General features: G+C 39.3%; 4 protein-coding genes across 4 annotated transcripts; 1 reads left to right on the top strand and 3 right to left on the bottom strand.

The window, feature by feature from the left end:
* Positions 1–101: 101 nt before the first annotated feature.
* LOC110224762 lies at positions 102–3,611 on the bottom strand. The gene is made up of 7 exons (XM_021011741.1): positions 1,889–3,611; positions 1,685–1,740; positions 1,258–1,530; positions 939–1,175; positions 724–843; positions 448–576; positions 102–343 (listed from the first exon to the last, which is right to left on the bottom strand). Exons 1-7 carry the CDS (start codon positions 3,486–3,488, stop codon positions 323–325), a joined length of 2,436 nt encoding a protein of 811 aa, XP_020867400.1. The 5' UTR covers positions 3,489–3,611; the 3' UTR covers positions 102–322.
* A 3,556-nt stretch (positions 3,612–7,167) lies between these two features.
* LOC110224763 lies at positions 7,168–8,708 on the bottom strand. The gene is made up of 2 exons (XM_021011743.1): positions 7,547–8,708; positions 7,168–7,256 (listed from the first exon to the last, which is right to left on the bottom strand). Exon 1 carries the CDS (start codon positions 8,688–8,690, stop codon positions 7,608–7,610), a length of 1,083 nt encoding a protein of 360 aa, XP_020867402.1. The 5' UTR covers positions 8,691–8,708; the 3' UTR covers positions 7,168–7,256; positions 7,547–7,607.
* Positions 8,709–8,812: 104 nt separating this feature from the next.
* LOC9329241 (E3 ubiquitin-protein ligase RNF38) lies at positions 8,813–9,924 on the bottom strand. Its single transcript, XM_002893134.2, has one exon. The coding sequence runs from the start codon at positions 9,771–9,773 to the stop codon at positions 9,087–9,089; it is 687 nt and encodes a 228-aa protein (XP_002893180.1). The 5' UTR covers positions 9,774–9,924; the 3' UTR covers positions 8,813–9,086.
* Positions 9,925–11,104: 1,180 nt separating this feature from the next.
* On the top strand, positions 11,105–14,730 carry LOC9329242 (auxilin-related protein 2). The gene is made up of 9 exons (XM_021013205.1): positions 11,105–11,989; positions 12,205–12,401; positions 12,496–12,710; positions 12,811–12,925; positions 13,006–13,103; positions 13,486–13,551; positions 13,753–13,842; positions 13,952–14,128; positions 14,366–14,730. Exons 1-9 carry the CDS (start codon positions 11,418–11,420, stop codon positions 14,402–14,404), a joined length of 1,569 nt encoding a protein of 522 aa, XP_020868864.1. The 5' UTR covers positions 11,105–11,417; the 3' UTR covers positions 14,405–14,730.
* The last annotated feature ends 275 nt before the right edge of the window (positions 14,731–15,005 follow it).

Below are 15,005 nucleotides of genomic sequence, written 5' to 3' on the forward strand. Positions count from 1 at the left end.
GCTAAATTACTGATTAGACCCAATATAAAGGATTATCTTTTTATTCATATTTCACTTTAAGTCCCTGAACATTTTAATTCTTCGCAATATGTCATTACAACTTAAGAATTTATCTCTTCTTGTATTGATTTGATCTCAAGTCAACGTACAGTATAAACAAAGTTCTAAGAGAAATAAGAAAGATGCAAATCACGTATATATAAAGTTATAAACAGATTACAGATTGGTACGAAATAATCAAATACACATATACATCTACGGAAGAAACTAACTTATGGAAGAAAGAATCTTCAGGAACAAGATGACCACACTCTAGTTTTTGTTAGAGTCCACAATAGTATACCTGTATAAAATGGAGACAAAACTTCTCTTGTCACAGACCATTTTTAACAACAGAGGTAAGTCATGAATGCAAAGAAAAAGACAGACAATTTGGACTATTATCACCTTAATGGTTTTATCTGCAAACCCTGCAAAGAGCTTGCCTTCCCAATATAACAAAGATGTAATTACCGATGAACCCGGGATTGAACCTACGTGAGTACAGTCTACTGATATCTCATCTCCTGACAATTCCTACAAACCGGTGTGTTCGGAAACAGATGTTAGGGGGAAAAAATCTAGCATCAGATAGTGGGTCAAGTGTTGATTTTTTGTTTCCTTTTTTTAAAATATGTGGATGATTATTCGTCATTAGCTTGGGTCTACAAACTAGTGGATTACCTGTACATTGATAGTTTTGTCCCAACCTCCAGTGAATAGCCATTTACCATTCACGGCAATGCTGAGGATTGCCCCACTCTGTATTTGCATTGACTTCATCAATGTATCATCCCTCCATATCTGGAAAAGGAATCAGAAGAGTTCAGGTTAAGAGACTGACAATAAGATTTAAATGAAGCACATCAAGTAAAATGTTTTTAAGAAAACATATAAACCTGTATATCTCCGTTTTGATAAGCAGCCACTAGGGTTTGATCGTCTGCAGCTAGTGACAGAATAGATCTTACAATACCTGGAGTCTCTTCACCCAACACTGTCAACAAACTGTGGTCACTTAGACTCCACAAACGAACTGTACCATCCCAACTTCCACTGTACAGTACTCCATTTACCACAACAAGCGTTGAGACTACAGATTTATGACCACTCATAGTGCCAACCAGGCTTCCATCCTGGGGAAATAATCACCATCAAATAATATGAAAAATATCTTATCAGAACAAGCTTTACAGGTGTAAAGGAACATTATCTTACTTGCAGTGACCAAGCTTTGATAGTGTTATCTCCACTGCCAGTGTACACATGCCCATATTGTGAGTATGCCAATGCATGAATGCCAGTATATCGCCAGTCTTTTGGCTCGTACCACTTTCTTAGTGGCTGTTCTTTCAGAGGGAAAGTAGTGCTCCAGACAAAGATACCTCCTCCACCGTCGCCACTGACACATACTGATTCTGTTCCCTCGATGTGTATCAAGGCCATTACTTTATCCTGATGACCTTTAAATGTATGCACATGGGAGAAGTCCTGCATATAAAATGTTTTGCATGACGATTTATATAGCTTGAATTAAGGACCTTACTTCATACAACTATCAGAGAGCTGCTGAGAAGAACATGAGCAAAAATCTTTAAAGGACTTATCACTAACTTTATATATAGAACCATTATTTCATATGTACCTTCAGAGACCATATATGGATAGTTCTATCATATGAGGAGCTGAAGAGAAACCCACCTATAGAGAGAAAAGGAAGATATAAAGATGCGTCGTTTAAATAATACTCTTGAAATTCAGTACCTTTTTTTATTATTTATATAACATACATTATTATAAAATTTGTACAGTTTATAAAAAAAGTACAAAATATATAAAGAAGGTGTACCTCCAACCGCTAAACCTGTGACAGAGTCTTGGTGTCCCCGCATGTCTTTAGATTTCACCTTTCCTTCTGAGAGTCTCCTAGCAAAATCTATGTCAACCTTACCCTCCTCTGCTTCTTCGCCAGTTTTCATTCCAGGCAACTCTTCGCCCAGTTCTTTGGATTCCACTTCTACCAGACGACATAATTCACTTCGAGCCAAACAGAACTCTTTCCTTTTCCCAGAAATCGTCTTATGCAATCCAGTCATAGAATTGAACCTAGGTTTCACCACCAGCTCCCTGATGCATTTCCATAGATCAGTCAAAACAGGACGTGCCTGAGGATCAAGACGGCAACATTGGCGAAGAATTTCAACCATCGTTTTAAACTTCCCTTGGAGTTCAGATTCCAAACTTAGTTTCTCCGTAATACCTGTGTATAGCACCAAGAGATCCTCAATACCCTCTTCACACCCTTTTGCATCCACACAATTTACACTTTCAATAAGCTCCTCCATAAACCGTTCTCCAAGACGAAGCTTGAGGACAAGAAAACAAACTGGCCAAACATCAGAGTTATATGAAACCAAAGATTTTGAGCCGGAATCTTTTATCAACATATTCTGTTCTTTCAACAATTCAAACAACACCTCTGAGCTCAAAAAAATCCCCTTTTGTAGTAATCTAACCAAAATCAAACCCATTTCCGAAGCACCAACTGGTTTGCTAAAAGAGCTAGTTTCTTCAGCGATTATTCGATACACATTCCTTCCAGTTTCAATCAACTCAATCAAATCAACATAAGCATTCTCAAATTCGTCAAACTTCACACAAGAAACACTCAAACAGCCTGTGATCAACCCTTCCTTATGCAAATTGAGTAGTGCCTCACATATTTGCATACCAATTATCGCTACACGTGAAGTATCATCTTCAGTGAGGCTATCAAACTCCAACAAAAACCCAGTAAGCTTTTCACCCACTAAATACAAAACACCATTCTTCAAATCACCCCACAAGCCAAAAACTTTAGAAACACCTCTCAGTTTAACAGAGATGATCGCATCAAGCTCATCTATTTCCTCCTCTCTCATCCCCCACAGACAACTCATCATCCTCAGGACATAACTATACTTGAGAACAGAATCACAATCATCATGCTCAAACGAAGCAACCCGTAAAAGACTCACCTTCAAATCATCCCTCAGACTTCCGCATAAAAGCGAAGCTGAAGCAAAATCACTACTTTCACTCTCCCTAATTTCCACGGAAACGGCGTCGTGCACTAGGATCCGATCCTTCCAAGTGGCGTAAAAGTCGTCGGACCATGATCGAATGACAAATTCAACGGCTTTTTTAAAATTCCGACCAGGTTCCAGCTTAATCTTCGAAATAGAAGGGAACAATCTGAGAAGATCGATGTTTTTGGGGAGAGCTGATGGTCCTTGAGGAGGAAACTTGACGAGAACGGTGCAAGCAGGACATCGGATTGTGTCCGGAAACTTCTTGGGTAGATTCGTTAAGCATTCTTCGCACGCCGTGTGTCCGCAGGCGAGTACACGCGGGACTGTAGACTCGCCGTCGAAAGACTGTAGACACACCGGGCACTCCGGTGCCTCCATCACCTCCGATGATTCGATGCGACGAATAACTGAGTTAATACGACGACGTTTTAGACATTTAACTAAAACAACGTTTAGTCCTGAGGGTAGTTCTTTATATACGCGAAAAATGCAATTAATTGTTGATTTGTTTCTAATGCAACAAAACTCATAAACAAGCACATACAATAATGCAACACCAGCGTTAGTTGCATTAGAAACAAATAATTGCATTCTAAGAGTTTTGTTTCTTGAAAGAATCAACAAGAAACCTAGAGATAAGACAATGCAGATGACTTGTAATTGGATGCGTTTTGTTTTTTGAAAGAATCAACAGACTTCAATTACTTGTGTAGTTTTGCTACTTGCAATGGTTGGTTAGTTTAGCTTATGAAGTTTGGCTTTGAAAGGCGAGGTCGTACCTTTCTTAAAAATAATCTCCAATGATCAAATACAAAAAAATAAAATAATAAGTAAGGTATTTGAGTCCAGAAACATTATGAAAAATGGAAAATTGTAGAATATAAAGAGAATGTTTGTGTGTGTTATTCATTGACGGCTTTACAACGTTTATATACATATCGTAAACCCTAAATAAGATTTGCTCGACAAGTAAGCCCAATAAGACATAAGACGAAGCCCATTACGGCCCAATACTCCCCCTCAAGTTGGAGCGCCGAGAGTAACGATGCCCAACTTGGACATTAAAATACTAAACTGCTGAAAACCAAGAGCCTTCGTCAAGATATCGGCCAGCTGGTCCTCAGAACGCACATGAGCCGTGGAAATGACACCGTCTTGAATGGCATCTCTAACGAAGTGACAATCCCGTTCTATGTGTTTTGTCCTTTCATGGAAGACGGGATTGGCTGCGATGTGAAGCGCTGCTTTATTGTCACAAAATAACCGCGTCGGAGCTTGTTGGGGAAAACCAAGATCATGAAGAAGCTGACGCAACCAAATGATTTCTTTCAAAGCATCGGCCATGGAGCGATATTCAGCCTCTGCGGAGGATCGAGAGACAGCCTTTTGCTTCTGAGTTTTCCATGAAATAGGACAGCCTCCAAGAAACATAAAATACGCACTTAAAGAACGACGTGTCAACGGACATGTTCCCCAATCAGCATCACAATACGCTGTAAGTGTAAGCTCCATATCCGAACGCATAAAAATACCTTGGCCAACCGAACCCTTCAAATACCGTACGACTTGCAACGCAGCATCCCAATGTGCCTCGCGTGGAGCTTGCATAAACTGTGACAAAATGTGTATCGGATAGGTGAGCTCGGGTCGAGTTACCTTAAGATAAATAAGACGGCCAACAAGCCTTCGATAACGAGCAGGTTCCGAGAGAAGAGGACTTGTGTCAATGGCGAGTTGATGATTCTGAACCATAGGAATCTTAGACGGTCTTGCTCCTTGGAGGCCGGTTTCGGCTACAATATCAAGTGAATATTTCCGTTGAGACAAGAAGATACCTTCCGCATTACGGGCTACCTCAATACCCAGAAAATATTTAAGCTTGCCAAGATCCTTCATGTGAAAACACCGGCCCAAGTACTCTTTAAACTCGGTTAAAAACGAGAGATCATTGCTACAAATAATCAGATCATCAACGTAGACAAGAACCCGCAACTCAATATCTCCGCGTGTTAATGTGAATAATGAGTAGTCGGAATACGACTCTACAAACCCATACTCCAACAACGCCTGCGAGAGCTTGGCAAACCAGCACCGTGGTGCCTGACGAAGCCCATACAAGGATTTATGTAAGCGACAAACCTTATTTGGATGCGTATGTCGAAATCCCATAGGCAACTGCATATAAACTTCTTCTTCAAGATCACCATGAAGAAACGCGTTGTGTACATCCATTTGATGGACTTTCCATCCTTTAGATGAAATAATTTGCATTAAACCACGAACCGTAGACATTTTAGCAACCGGGGCAAATGTCTCCTCAAAATCTCGGCCTTCTACTTGTCGATTCCCGAGAACAACAAGTCTAGCCTTATACCGTTCAACCGTTCCATCCGCATTATATTTGATCTTATACACCCATTTATTTCCAAGAGCTGTTTTCCCCGGTGGTAAATCAGTAATGCTCCAAGTCTTATTAATTTCAAGAGCGTCAACCTCATCTGTCATAGCTCCATTCCAAATATCCTCTTTCGCAGCATCTTTGAAACAAGTAGGTTCTACTCCTGTAGTCACGGCTGCGAGAAACGCACGATGTGGAGGAGAGAACAAATCATCAGAAATGTAATGCGTGAGAGGATAACGTGTATTACCTGGACCCGTTGACAAGGACTCAAGAGTGATGGAAGCGGGAGTAGCGTGATGGGTATCATCAGCAACACAAGCAGTATAAGTAACATATCCTGTAAGACGAGTGGATGGAATTTTCACTCTTTTCCCTTTGCCTAATTCTTCAGCTTCTTCTAGAACCGGTGACGATGTAGACACTGGCTCCAACGAGCCCGTCTTATTTGAGAGATCTATACTAACATCAACCGAAGTAGTATCAATAGCACCCGTGTTTGTAGTAGGGAGAGACTCACTGTTAGTTCCAATGACCATGGTAGTGTCATTAGGCGTGTTAACGGCAAAAGAATCATCACTTGGCGGAAGCATAGAAGGTGAAACAGAGTGCGTATGAGTATCATCCAAAGAAACCTCAGCCGTGTCTTGTGTCTCCGGAGAAGAGAATTCAAAACTGCTTGAGCTACTCCTCCTATCGACAATAACCGGTTCTAAATCCCAATCTTCATCGCCTGCAATATCGGGTTCCGGTATTGGCGGGGCTGTGTCATCACGTGTTAGATATGGGAATATATTCTCGTGAAAAACAACATCACGAGAGATCAAAAACTCCTTTGTCTCAAGGTCGTATACACGCCAGCCTTTCTTTCCAAAGGGGTAACCAACAAACACACAATGTCGACTTCGTGGGCCAAACTTGTCCTTGTCTCGAGCTCTCAAATGCGTGTAACAAGAAGAACCAAACACTCGCATTTGATCATAATCTGGTTTATTACCAAGTAAGACTTCATAAGGGGAACGCCCATGATGCAGCTTCGAAGGAGTGCGATTAATAACATAAGCGGCGGTAAGTATAGCTTCGCCCCAAAAAAAAATTGGCAAACCAGCTTGAAACATCAAAGAACGAGCAACATTGAGAATGTGGCGATGCTTACGTTCAACTCGTCCATTCTGTTGCGGTGTACCAACGCAAGAGGTTTGATGTAGAATACCCTTGCTTGAAAAGAATTTCGCTAAACACATAAACTCTGTACCGTTGTCACTCCGTACCGCCTTAACTCTTTTGTCGAATTGACGTTCAGAGTAAGCACAAAAATTTTCCAAGACTGTTCGAACTTCAGACTTTTCAAGAAGAAGATGCGTCCAAACGGACCGTGAAAAATCGTCAACAATCGTCAAAAAATAAACTGCTCCACACGATGATGCAACACGGTATGGTCCCCAAACATCAACATGAATTAATTCAAAACACTCATTAGTTTTATTATTACTATCATAAAAAACATCTCTTGTTTGCTTAGCCCGAAAACAAACGTCACAAGGACTAGGACTAGCAGAGTTCGAAACACCAGAAAAAACGGGTAAAGAAGAAAGCACTGAAAACGCAGGATGTCCCAACCGCTGATGCCACAAGGCTCGATCAATAGAAGCTGCCACTCTAGTCACATTAGCTGTCGCTACATCCGTTAAATAGTAGACCCCATCACGCTCTTTCCCGGCTCCAATCAGAGTCCTCGTAGAACGGTCCTGTAAAACACAAAGAGTATCGGTAAATAACGCAAAACAATTCTTCATTTGCTTGAGAATCTTTGAAACCGATATTAAAGAGCAATTCAGATTAGGCACATAAAGAACATCCAACAGAGATACACGATCCGTGAGATGTAGAGTGCCTTTCTGTTTTGAAAACGTGATACTACCATCTGCAAACCCAACCGAGCAAGACGGTGTATCTACCATATCCGTGAGAAGAGAAATATTCCCAGTCATGTGATGGGAGGCGCCTGTATCAATAATCACATCACCAAAAATCTTACCAGAAAGCTTATCAGGATTGCTTTTCAATTTCTCATTAGCCACCAAAGAAATAGCTTTCCACTACTCCGGAGAAAAATCTGAGAAGGCGGCGTTGGGAAGCGTAGTGTGAGCCGCAACTGCTTGACCGTGACCTCTACCAGTTCCTCTACCACGACCCCGACCAGCAGCTCCTCCTCTACCACCCGAGCGATTGTTGCGGTCTGACATCCACTCCGGGTATCCAATCAACTGCCAGCAAAACGCCTTCTCATGGCCTGTGCGACCGCAATTGGAACAGAGTAGGCTTCGTTCCCGACCCGAAGACTCAAGACGTTGGTCCCCAGCGGACGAGCCTGAGGAAAAAGAGTCACGACGAGCCACAAAACCAACTGCATCCTGTTGTTGTTCGCGAGCCTTAGCGACAAAATTCCTCTGTTCTTCACGGATGACACGAGAGTAAGCTTCTTCCAAAGAAGGAGTAGGAGATGCATCGGTAATAGCATGAATCACATTCGCAAAGCGGGATTCATCAAGTCCCATGACAAATTGATTGACTTTTTCTTCTTCTCTCTCCTTTGCAATCGTTTGGTAAACTTCACACGTACAGCCACCACACGAACAAACGGGAAGAGGTTTGTATGTGTATAACTCATCCCATAGCTTTGCAATCTTTCCGTAATAATCAATTACGGTTTGACCATCTTGGCGACATAGAGCAATCTGAGACCGGAGGTGACTAACGCGAACCTTATTGCCAATAGAAAACCGTTGCCTTAAATTTTCCCAAAGCTCAAGAGCATTGGTTAGAAACGAAACAGTGGATCGTACACGAGGAGTGATCGATGTACGTAACCATCCAATAACCATGGAGTTCACCGAAGTCCATGATTCCAAATCGGGACCAGCAACCGCCGGTTTCTTCAAAGTACCATCAATAAAACCAATCTTCTTCTTCGCACGAAGAGCATTCAGCATCTCGGCAGCCCATTCATTATAATTCTCGCCGGTCAACACAACCGCCGAAATCATAGCTCCTGGATTGTCAGCTGAAAACAGAGAGTACGGAGTAATAACGCTCATGCTTTCTCCTCCACTTGTTGAAGTGGAAGTCCCAGTGGAGAGTGCTCCTGACGTTGAGCTGATGAGAGATCCGTCGGTGGTCATGGCTTCCAACGATTAAAAAAAAAAAAAAAAAAAAACAGAGGAGAAAACAAAAAATAAAACGAAAACAGATTCAACTGAATCAAAGAACAAATCTCGTTTAGAGATGAAAGCAGAGAAACAAGAACAAGAACAAAGATCAATTGATCAAAACTGGTTCAGGATTTTACTCTCTGATACCATGTAGAATATAAAGAGAATGTTTGTGTGTGTTATTCATTGACGGCTTTACAACGTTTATATACATATCGTAAACCCTAAATAAGATTTGCTCGACAAGTAAGCCCAATAAGACATAAGACGAAGCCCATTACGGCCCAATAAAAATCGACTTTATGAAAAACTCAACTCTTAAAAAGCCAAAGAATGAGGGCTAGTTTCACCTAAGAACTAGCTCATCTAATTTTCACATGGTAACTCGAAACGGCATAATGGACAAACATGATTTGTGGCAAACCACTCGAGGATACAGCTATTGTCAAACTCGTGTCCACAGGGTAAAGTCACGATTCTTTCTCCCATTTTAAACTCAGTAAAACATATTGTGCATATGTCGGAACAGGACGTCGTCGCCTTCTCGTATACTTTCCTTGACAAAGACTCAATCGCAAACTTACTTTCCGGTCTAAATCGGATGGTACTCTCATCAAATGGGACTTGCATATCCTCTTCGAATATCGTCGTCTCTTCTAATGATCGTCTATTCCGGAAATACTCTTCAATCGTAGGAGGAGGACTGAACTTAAAGGTAATATAAAATAACAAAGCACAATCTGGTGAATTACTAACCGAGAAAAACATGACATCAATGACACGTGTAGTGAGTTCCATCCTTGCAGAATCAACCTGAAAGAGATTGAGATGTTCATCGTCCTCTAAGCAATCTAGTTGTTCCCATTGATACCTTGTGAAGCTATCCCAAAATTCTTTGGCAGGCAAGGAGAATTCGAGTACTGTCCGACAATCTCTTATAGGATCTTCCGACATTAGGATACTTGCATAGACTTTGATTTTTCCCGTGTCTTCAGGCTTAGGATTGTAGTCGATTTCATGGTCGAGGGATACTTTATCAGCAAAAAATTCCATTACTAAGAATACGAGATGTGCTTTTAGGGTTTCTTCTCCTTGTTAAAAACTTTTGTCTTCTGTTTATGCATTCTTTTTAGTAGAGGCATAAGACTCTTGTAGGTACGGCTTGGTTCTAGGTTAGAATGGGATTTGAGATTTTTTTTTTAATAACTGTTTTTATTTTGTTTCCTTTTTGTTAAGCAAATTAGAAAATACAGTGAAATGATATATATTTTCCATTATTTGTTTGCAAATTATATCATTTCACTGTTGAAACAAATAATTGCCAATGATGTTCAATCTAGGTTTGGGATTTTAGTAGCAATAATATTAACCGCCCCCTTAATTAGCCATTAAAGTAGTAAGCAAACTTTTACTTTCTAATTTATTTTTCGTATACATGCATGCAGTTAAAAAATTCAGTTATTTAAAAAGGTGAAAACTATTGTTCACACGAAGAATTGAACATAATTTGTACTTCTTTTGTTTTTCTCATAGCAAATGGAATTTTTAATTTCATTAAACCAAATGACGAAAAAAAAATCATTAAACCAATATTGAACCAAATATATAAGGGGAATTTTCAAAAGCAATATAGAGTATAGTATTGAAGATAATTTCTGAAAGAATAGAAACAATATCTTTTAAAACTAATTGAGGCCCAATTACGTAATGAAGAAAACAAAGCCCACATAAACAAACGGTATTCTCTCGCTGTCGTTTTATTTTATTAACTCGAGGTTCGAGCCCATAACAAACTCACCCCTCTTTGCTCAAGAAAAAAGAAAAAACAAATTCACTCCTCTCTCCCGCCTTAAACCTCAAGAACAACACTTCTCTCTCGCGTCTCTACTCTGCAATCTTCAACACAATTTGCGAAAATGCAGGTATTTTAGGCTAATCGATTACTCATCTAATGCTTGAAGTTGAATCTGGTAAAGAATCGTAGTTTTATATCATGATTCTTCAAGTACTAGCGATTTTGATTTGCAAGAATCGGAATCTTCGGAGTAAATGTCTAGTTAGGAGTAAAATCATGTTCATTCAAATTTGCACATTTATGTTTTAAAGTTGTGTAACATTTCTTTTGGAACTTTTAATTGTCTCAACGTTTCAAAAGTACCCATTATACGCTTCATATTGTGAATTTGCAAATAAACTAATAATAAGAAACTAATAATATCCAAATTGGGCAGGTTGGAAAAATAAAAATTACATCACAAAAGCTTAAAGAAAAAAAAATAACTTCCATAATTAAAACGAATTAGTTTTAATTAGTGTAGTGGAATAATTTTCAATAATTAGAAGGATATATAAAGGTAAGAAAAGAAAAGGAAGGTGGGAATTTTAAAAGGGAAAGACACCTGTCTCTCTGACCCACCATCATTCATTTTTGTGGCTACTCAGAGATTAATCTTTCGTCGTCGTCTCCACACCGTCGGTGCCCTCACGGATCAATTTCTAAGAGAGACGATTTGTTTTTTTTTCCTAGATTCTCGTCAAATTCTCCCTCCTCCGATTTCTCCTTTTCCCTATTCAAAATTTCCCAAGTTTTACGTGAGATCCGTGATTTTTTTTCTTGGGATCGATCTGATATATCCTGGAATTTTAGGGAAATCGTGAAATCGTTTGTGTTTTTTTTTTGCTCGATTAATCGGAGAAATGGACGAGTTTGGTGTTCTTACGGAGCGTTATGGGATTAAACCACAAGGTAAATCTGCTCCGATGGCTGCTTCTAAGCGTAACCCTAACAACAATGGTCAGAGCTGGAATTTCGGTACAGGCTCTGGTCTAAATGCAAAGTCGACGTCTTTTTCTTCGAATAGCTCATGGAATAAGGAATCTAGTAATGGGTCTTTGTATGATGGTGACGACATTTTTTTTCCGGCCAACTCTACTAATAGGAATGGTTCGAATGATTTTGATGTTTTTTCTGGGTTGAAAAAATCATCATCTTCCGGTGATAATAGCAAGTCGTCTTTGAACGATGATTTGTTGTTCTCTAATTTTGGGAATTTGGGAAAGAAAACTTCTGATAATGATGATTTGTTTGGTGGTGTTATGCCTGGGTCTAAAATCTCCGCTAGTGTTAAGAATGATGATTTGTTTGGGTCATTCTCTTCATCGGAAAAGCAATATGCTGCTGCGGTTGATGATTTGTTGGGAGGGAAGAATGAAGCTGGTTATGATGGATTGATACCTGGTTTTGGTGGAAGTTCTCAGACGACTATCAGGTTTGTGAGCAGTTTATGATACATTTGTTGCCAATTTCTATTGATTTGGTTTATATATCTATTGTATATTCTGATGTCTGTCATGTAGGGAATGTGTTACTGTCTCGTGGATGGTATTTGAAATCTCTGATAACCATTGTACATGAAAATGTTTTAGTGTTATGGTTTTGAATTTTTCTGTTGTTGAGATATTTTGTTTTTGTTTGGTTTTTCAGCAAGACTACTCCGTTGAACTTTGATGCTACTGATCCTTTTGTGGTCTTAGAATCAACCACTTCTACTGGTCTGTTCGTGGATCCACTTGAAGAATTTGCTGCTTCAGTCAGTTCTCAGGGGAAAAAACCATCAAATACTTCACAGACTTCTACAAAACTCAAGCCTCCGCCTAAACCAACCCAAAAAGTGAACAGAGGTTAATATCTTTGATGACCTGAAAGTATGTTGAATTAGAGCTTTTGTTTACTGCTTTCATTGTGCTCTAACTAGTCAAGGGATTATTTCCACAGGTAAGAGTCCAGAAATGTCTTCAATAGACGAACTTGAAGACTTTGCCATGGGTACTATGCGACGTAGTGCCTCTGCTTCTGACACTGCTAGTAAATATAGAGAAGCTGAAGATGCTGGAACAAAGAATAAACAGTTTGGTGTAGATGACCTTGACTCCTTTGTTAGCGCTGGACCGAGGTCTAGCAGTGTACCGAAATCACGTACCACAACTGAAGTAAGAAGACTTTGAAATATTACTAAGTTCCACTTTACTAGTTATTGCAATAAAGAAAAATGTTCTGTATGTGTATCCTTATTCTTCTTTCTGATGCAAGACAACTTGCAAGCAAGCGTCCAACACGCCAAAAAAGACGCCTAATGGGGTTTCTAATGCAAAGAAGCCTCCTGCTCCAGCAAATCTGGTGGATGACTTTTCTGCACTCTTTGGAGGTAAATTTTGTGACAACATTTCTATTCCAGCAATTGGGTACACTGGGTTAACTTACTAGGAATTGTTTCCTTCTCTACAGAGGATCCTATATTTAGACAATTTGAGGAAATCCCAGGGGAAAGCGAAGAACGAAGAAAGGCCAGATGGGATCGTGAACAGAGAACAAAGAGTCGTGTGGTATGTTTGGTTATGTTTGTTTTCTTTGAATCTTCTGGTACAATCCTTGACTCGTTTTTCCCTCTGTAACTTTCGATGATATCTCATCAAGCTATGAGAAATTTTCCTTGTGCTTGAAAGTACCCCTTCACGTTCAAAAGTTTGGTTAAGTTCTCTGGAGAATCTGTTGAATCAGTTAAAACATATTGCCAACGTTAGGTCTTTCCATATTTGATTTAGTCGTCCTGTTTGCACTTCAAAATTGGTGACTCATAACTTACTGGCATACAGCAACCAGTTTCTAGTTTAAGTTTTACAATGCTCATCAATGCTTTAGCTTGTTCTTGGTTGTATAATTTGGTTCTACATGATTTTTCACTATTCAATGCCTTTTGACATGTAGGCACAAGCTGTAGCTGATATGAATAACCGTGATCATCAATCTCGGGTTGAACAAGAACAGAGAACTGTGAGTAATGTTTTTGTTGACATTTATTTTGTTAATCATCATTATCATAAAACTTGTTTATGAACAATGACGTTTATGGATTTGTTAGTCTTCGTAATGATAATGCTGTTTTTGACATTTATATTTCCTATCGTGATTACATATAGTCTCCTTGTTCTTGTGTTTAACCAACAATGGTTTCTTGTTAATCTTGCTTTTCAGAGGATTTCTGAGACTGTTGATGCTGAGATAAGGCGTTGGGCAACTGGTAAAGAAGGAAACATGCGTGCGCTGTTATCTTCCTTGCAAATCGTGAGTTTTAAATAAGAATAAATTGTAATTTATCGTTCTTTGACATCTGTTTATCCATTTGCCCCTCCTAAGTTCACTCTGAATTCCGGTTCTGTTTAAATGATGACAGGTACTCTGGCCCGGATGTGGTTGGGAGACTGTTTCTCTAACAGATTTGATCACTTCGTCAGCAGTCAAGAAAGTCTATAGAAAGGCAACCCTGTATGTCCATCCCGATAAAGTTCAGCAGAAAGGAGCCACCCTTGAACAAAAGTATATTGCCGAAAAGGTTTTTGACATTTTGAAGGTATTTCCTCAATGGATCTGCATGAGTGGCTCTCTTTCTAGAATCTTATGTAGATGAAAGTTGACTTGATGGTTTAGTTCCCTCCAAATCGATCAGTAGAGTTACATGGAAACGATGTTTCAAAAAATTTAGTAGGTTGGACATATCTCTGTGTTAGTAATTTGAAGAAATCCGGTTAAGTTTCTTGTCTCTTGCATTCAAAAACCTGACCCTCATAACTGACTTGCATTGTTACAGGAAGCTTGGAACAAGTTCAACAAGGAGGAGCTCTCTTAAGCCCATATGCTGTGGATATAGTTGCTTTCTGTACAACTATAATTCGTCTGTGAGTTTCCTCGAGTCTTTTCTTGTTTTTAATCTTCTTGTCTCTGATTTTTCCTTTGACGGTAACTTGTCATCTTTCTGTACACCCAACAACAACAAAAATCCATGGGGGATATTGTATAGCCCCAAAAACCGAAATAGAGTTTCTTTTTATAAGATATATATTGAATGTTTTTAATTATAATAGCTTATAGCGTAGAGATGGTTCACTGGTGTTAGTTTCATTCCCATGGAATGACATTTGTTGGTATCTTCATGAATATGTAATATGTTTTTTTCATAATTATCTTCGTAGCTCGATAAATTTGGGTTGGTAACTCCGGTTAAGCAAAGTTCTACACTTTAATAAATATTGACTTCGTTAAGATATACAAATGAAAATAATCTTATAGTCATAGATGCGAGAAAAAATGTTTGAGGGTAGGATAAAGGAACCTTGAGATATGGATAAACGACATAAAGAGGAGTATTAGCAAGACAGATCCAAACTACGACAAGTAGTAAACGGAGATAATAATATCCAAACCATAAGAATCCATGAAAGCAAGTAGAC

Source organism: Arabidopsis lyrata, assembly GCF_000004255.2.
Source record: "Arabidopsis lyrata subsp. lyrata unplaced genomic scaffold ARALYscaffold_1, whole genome shotgun sequence".
In the NCBI taxonomy this organism is placed as follows: Eukaryota; Viridiplantae; Streptophyta; class Magnoliopsida; order Brassicales; family Brassicaceae; genus Arabidopsis; species Arabidopsis lyrata.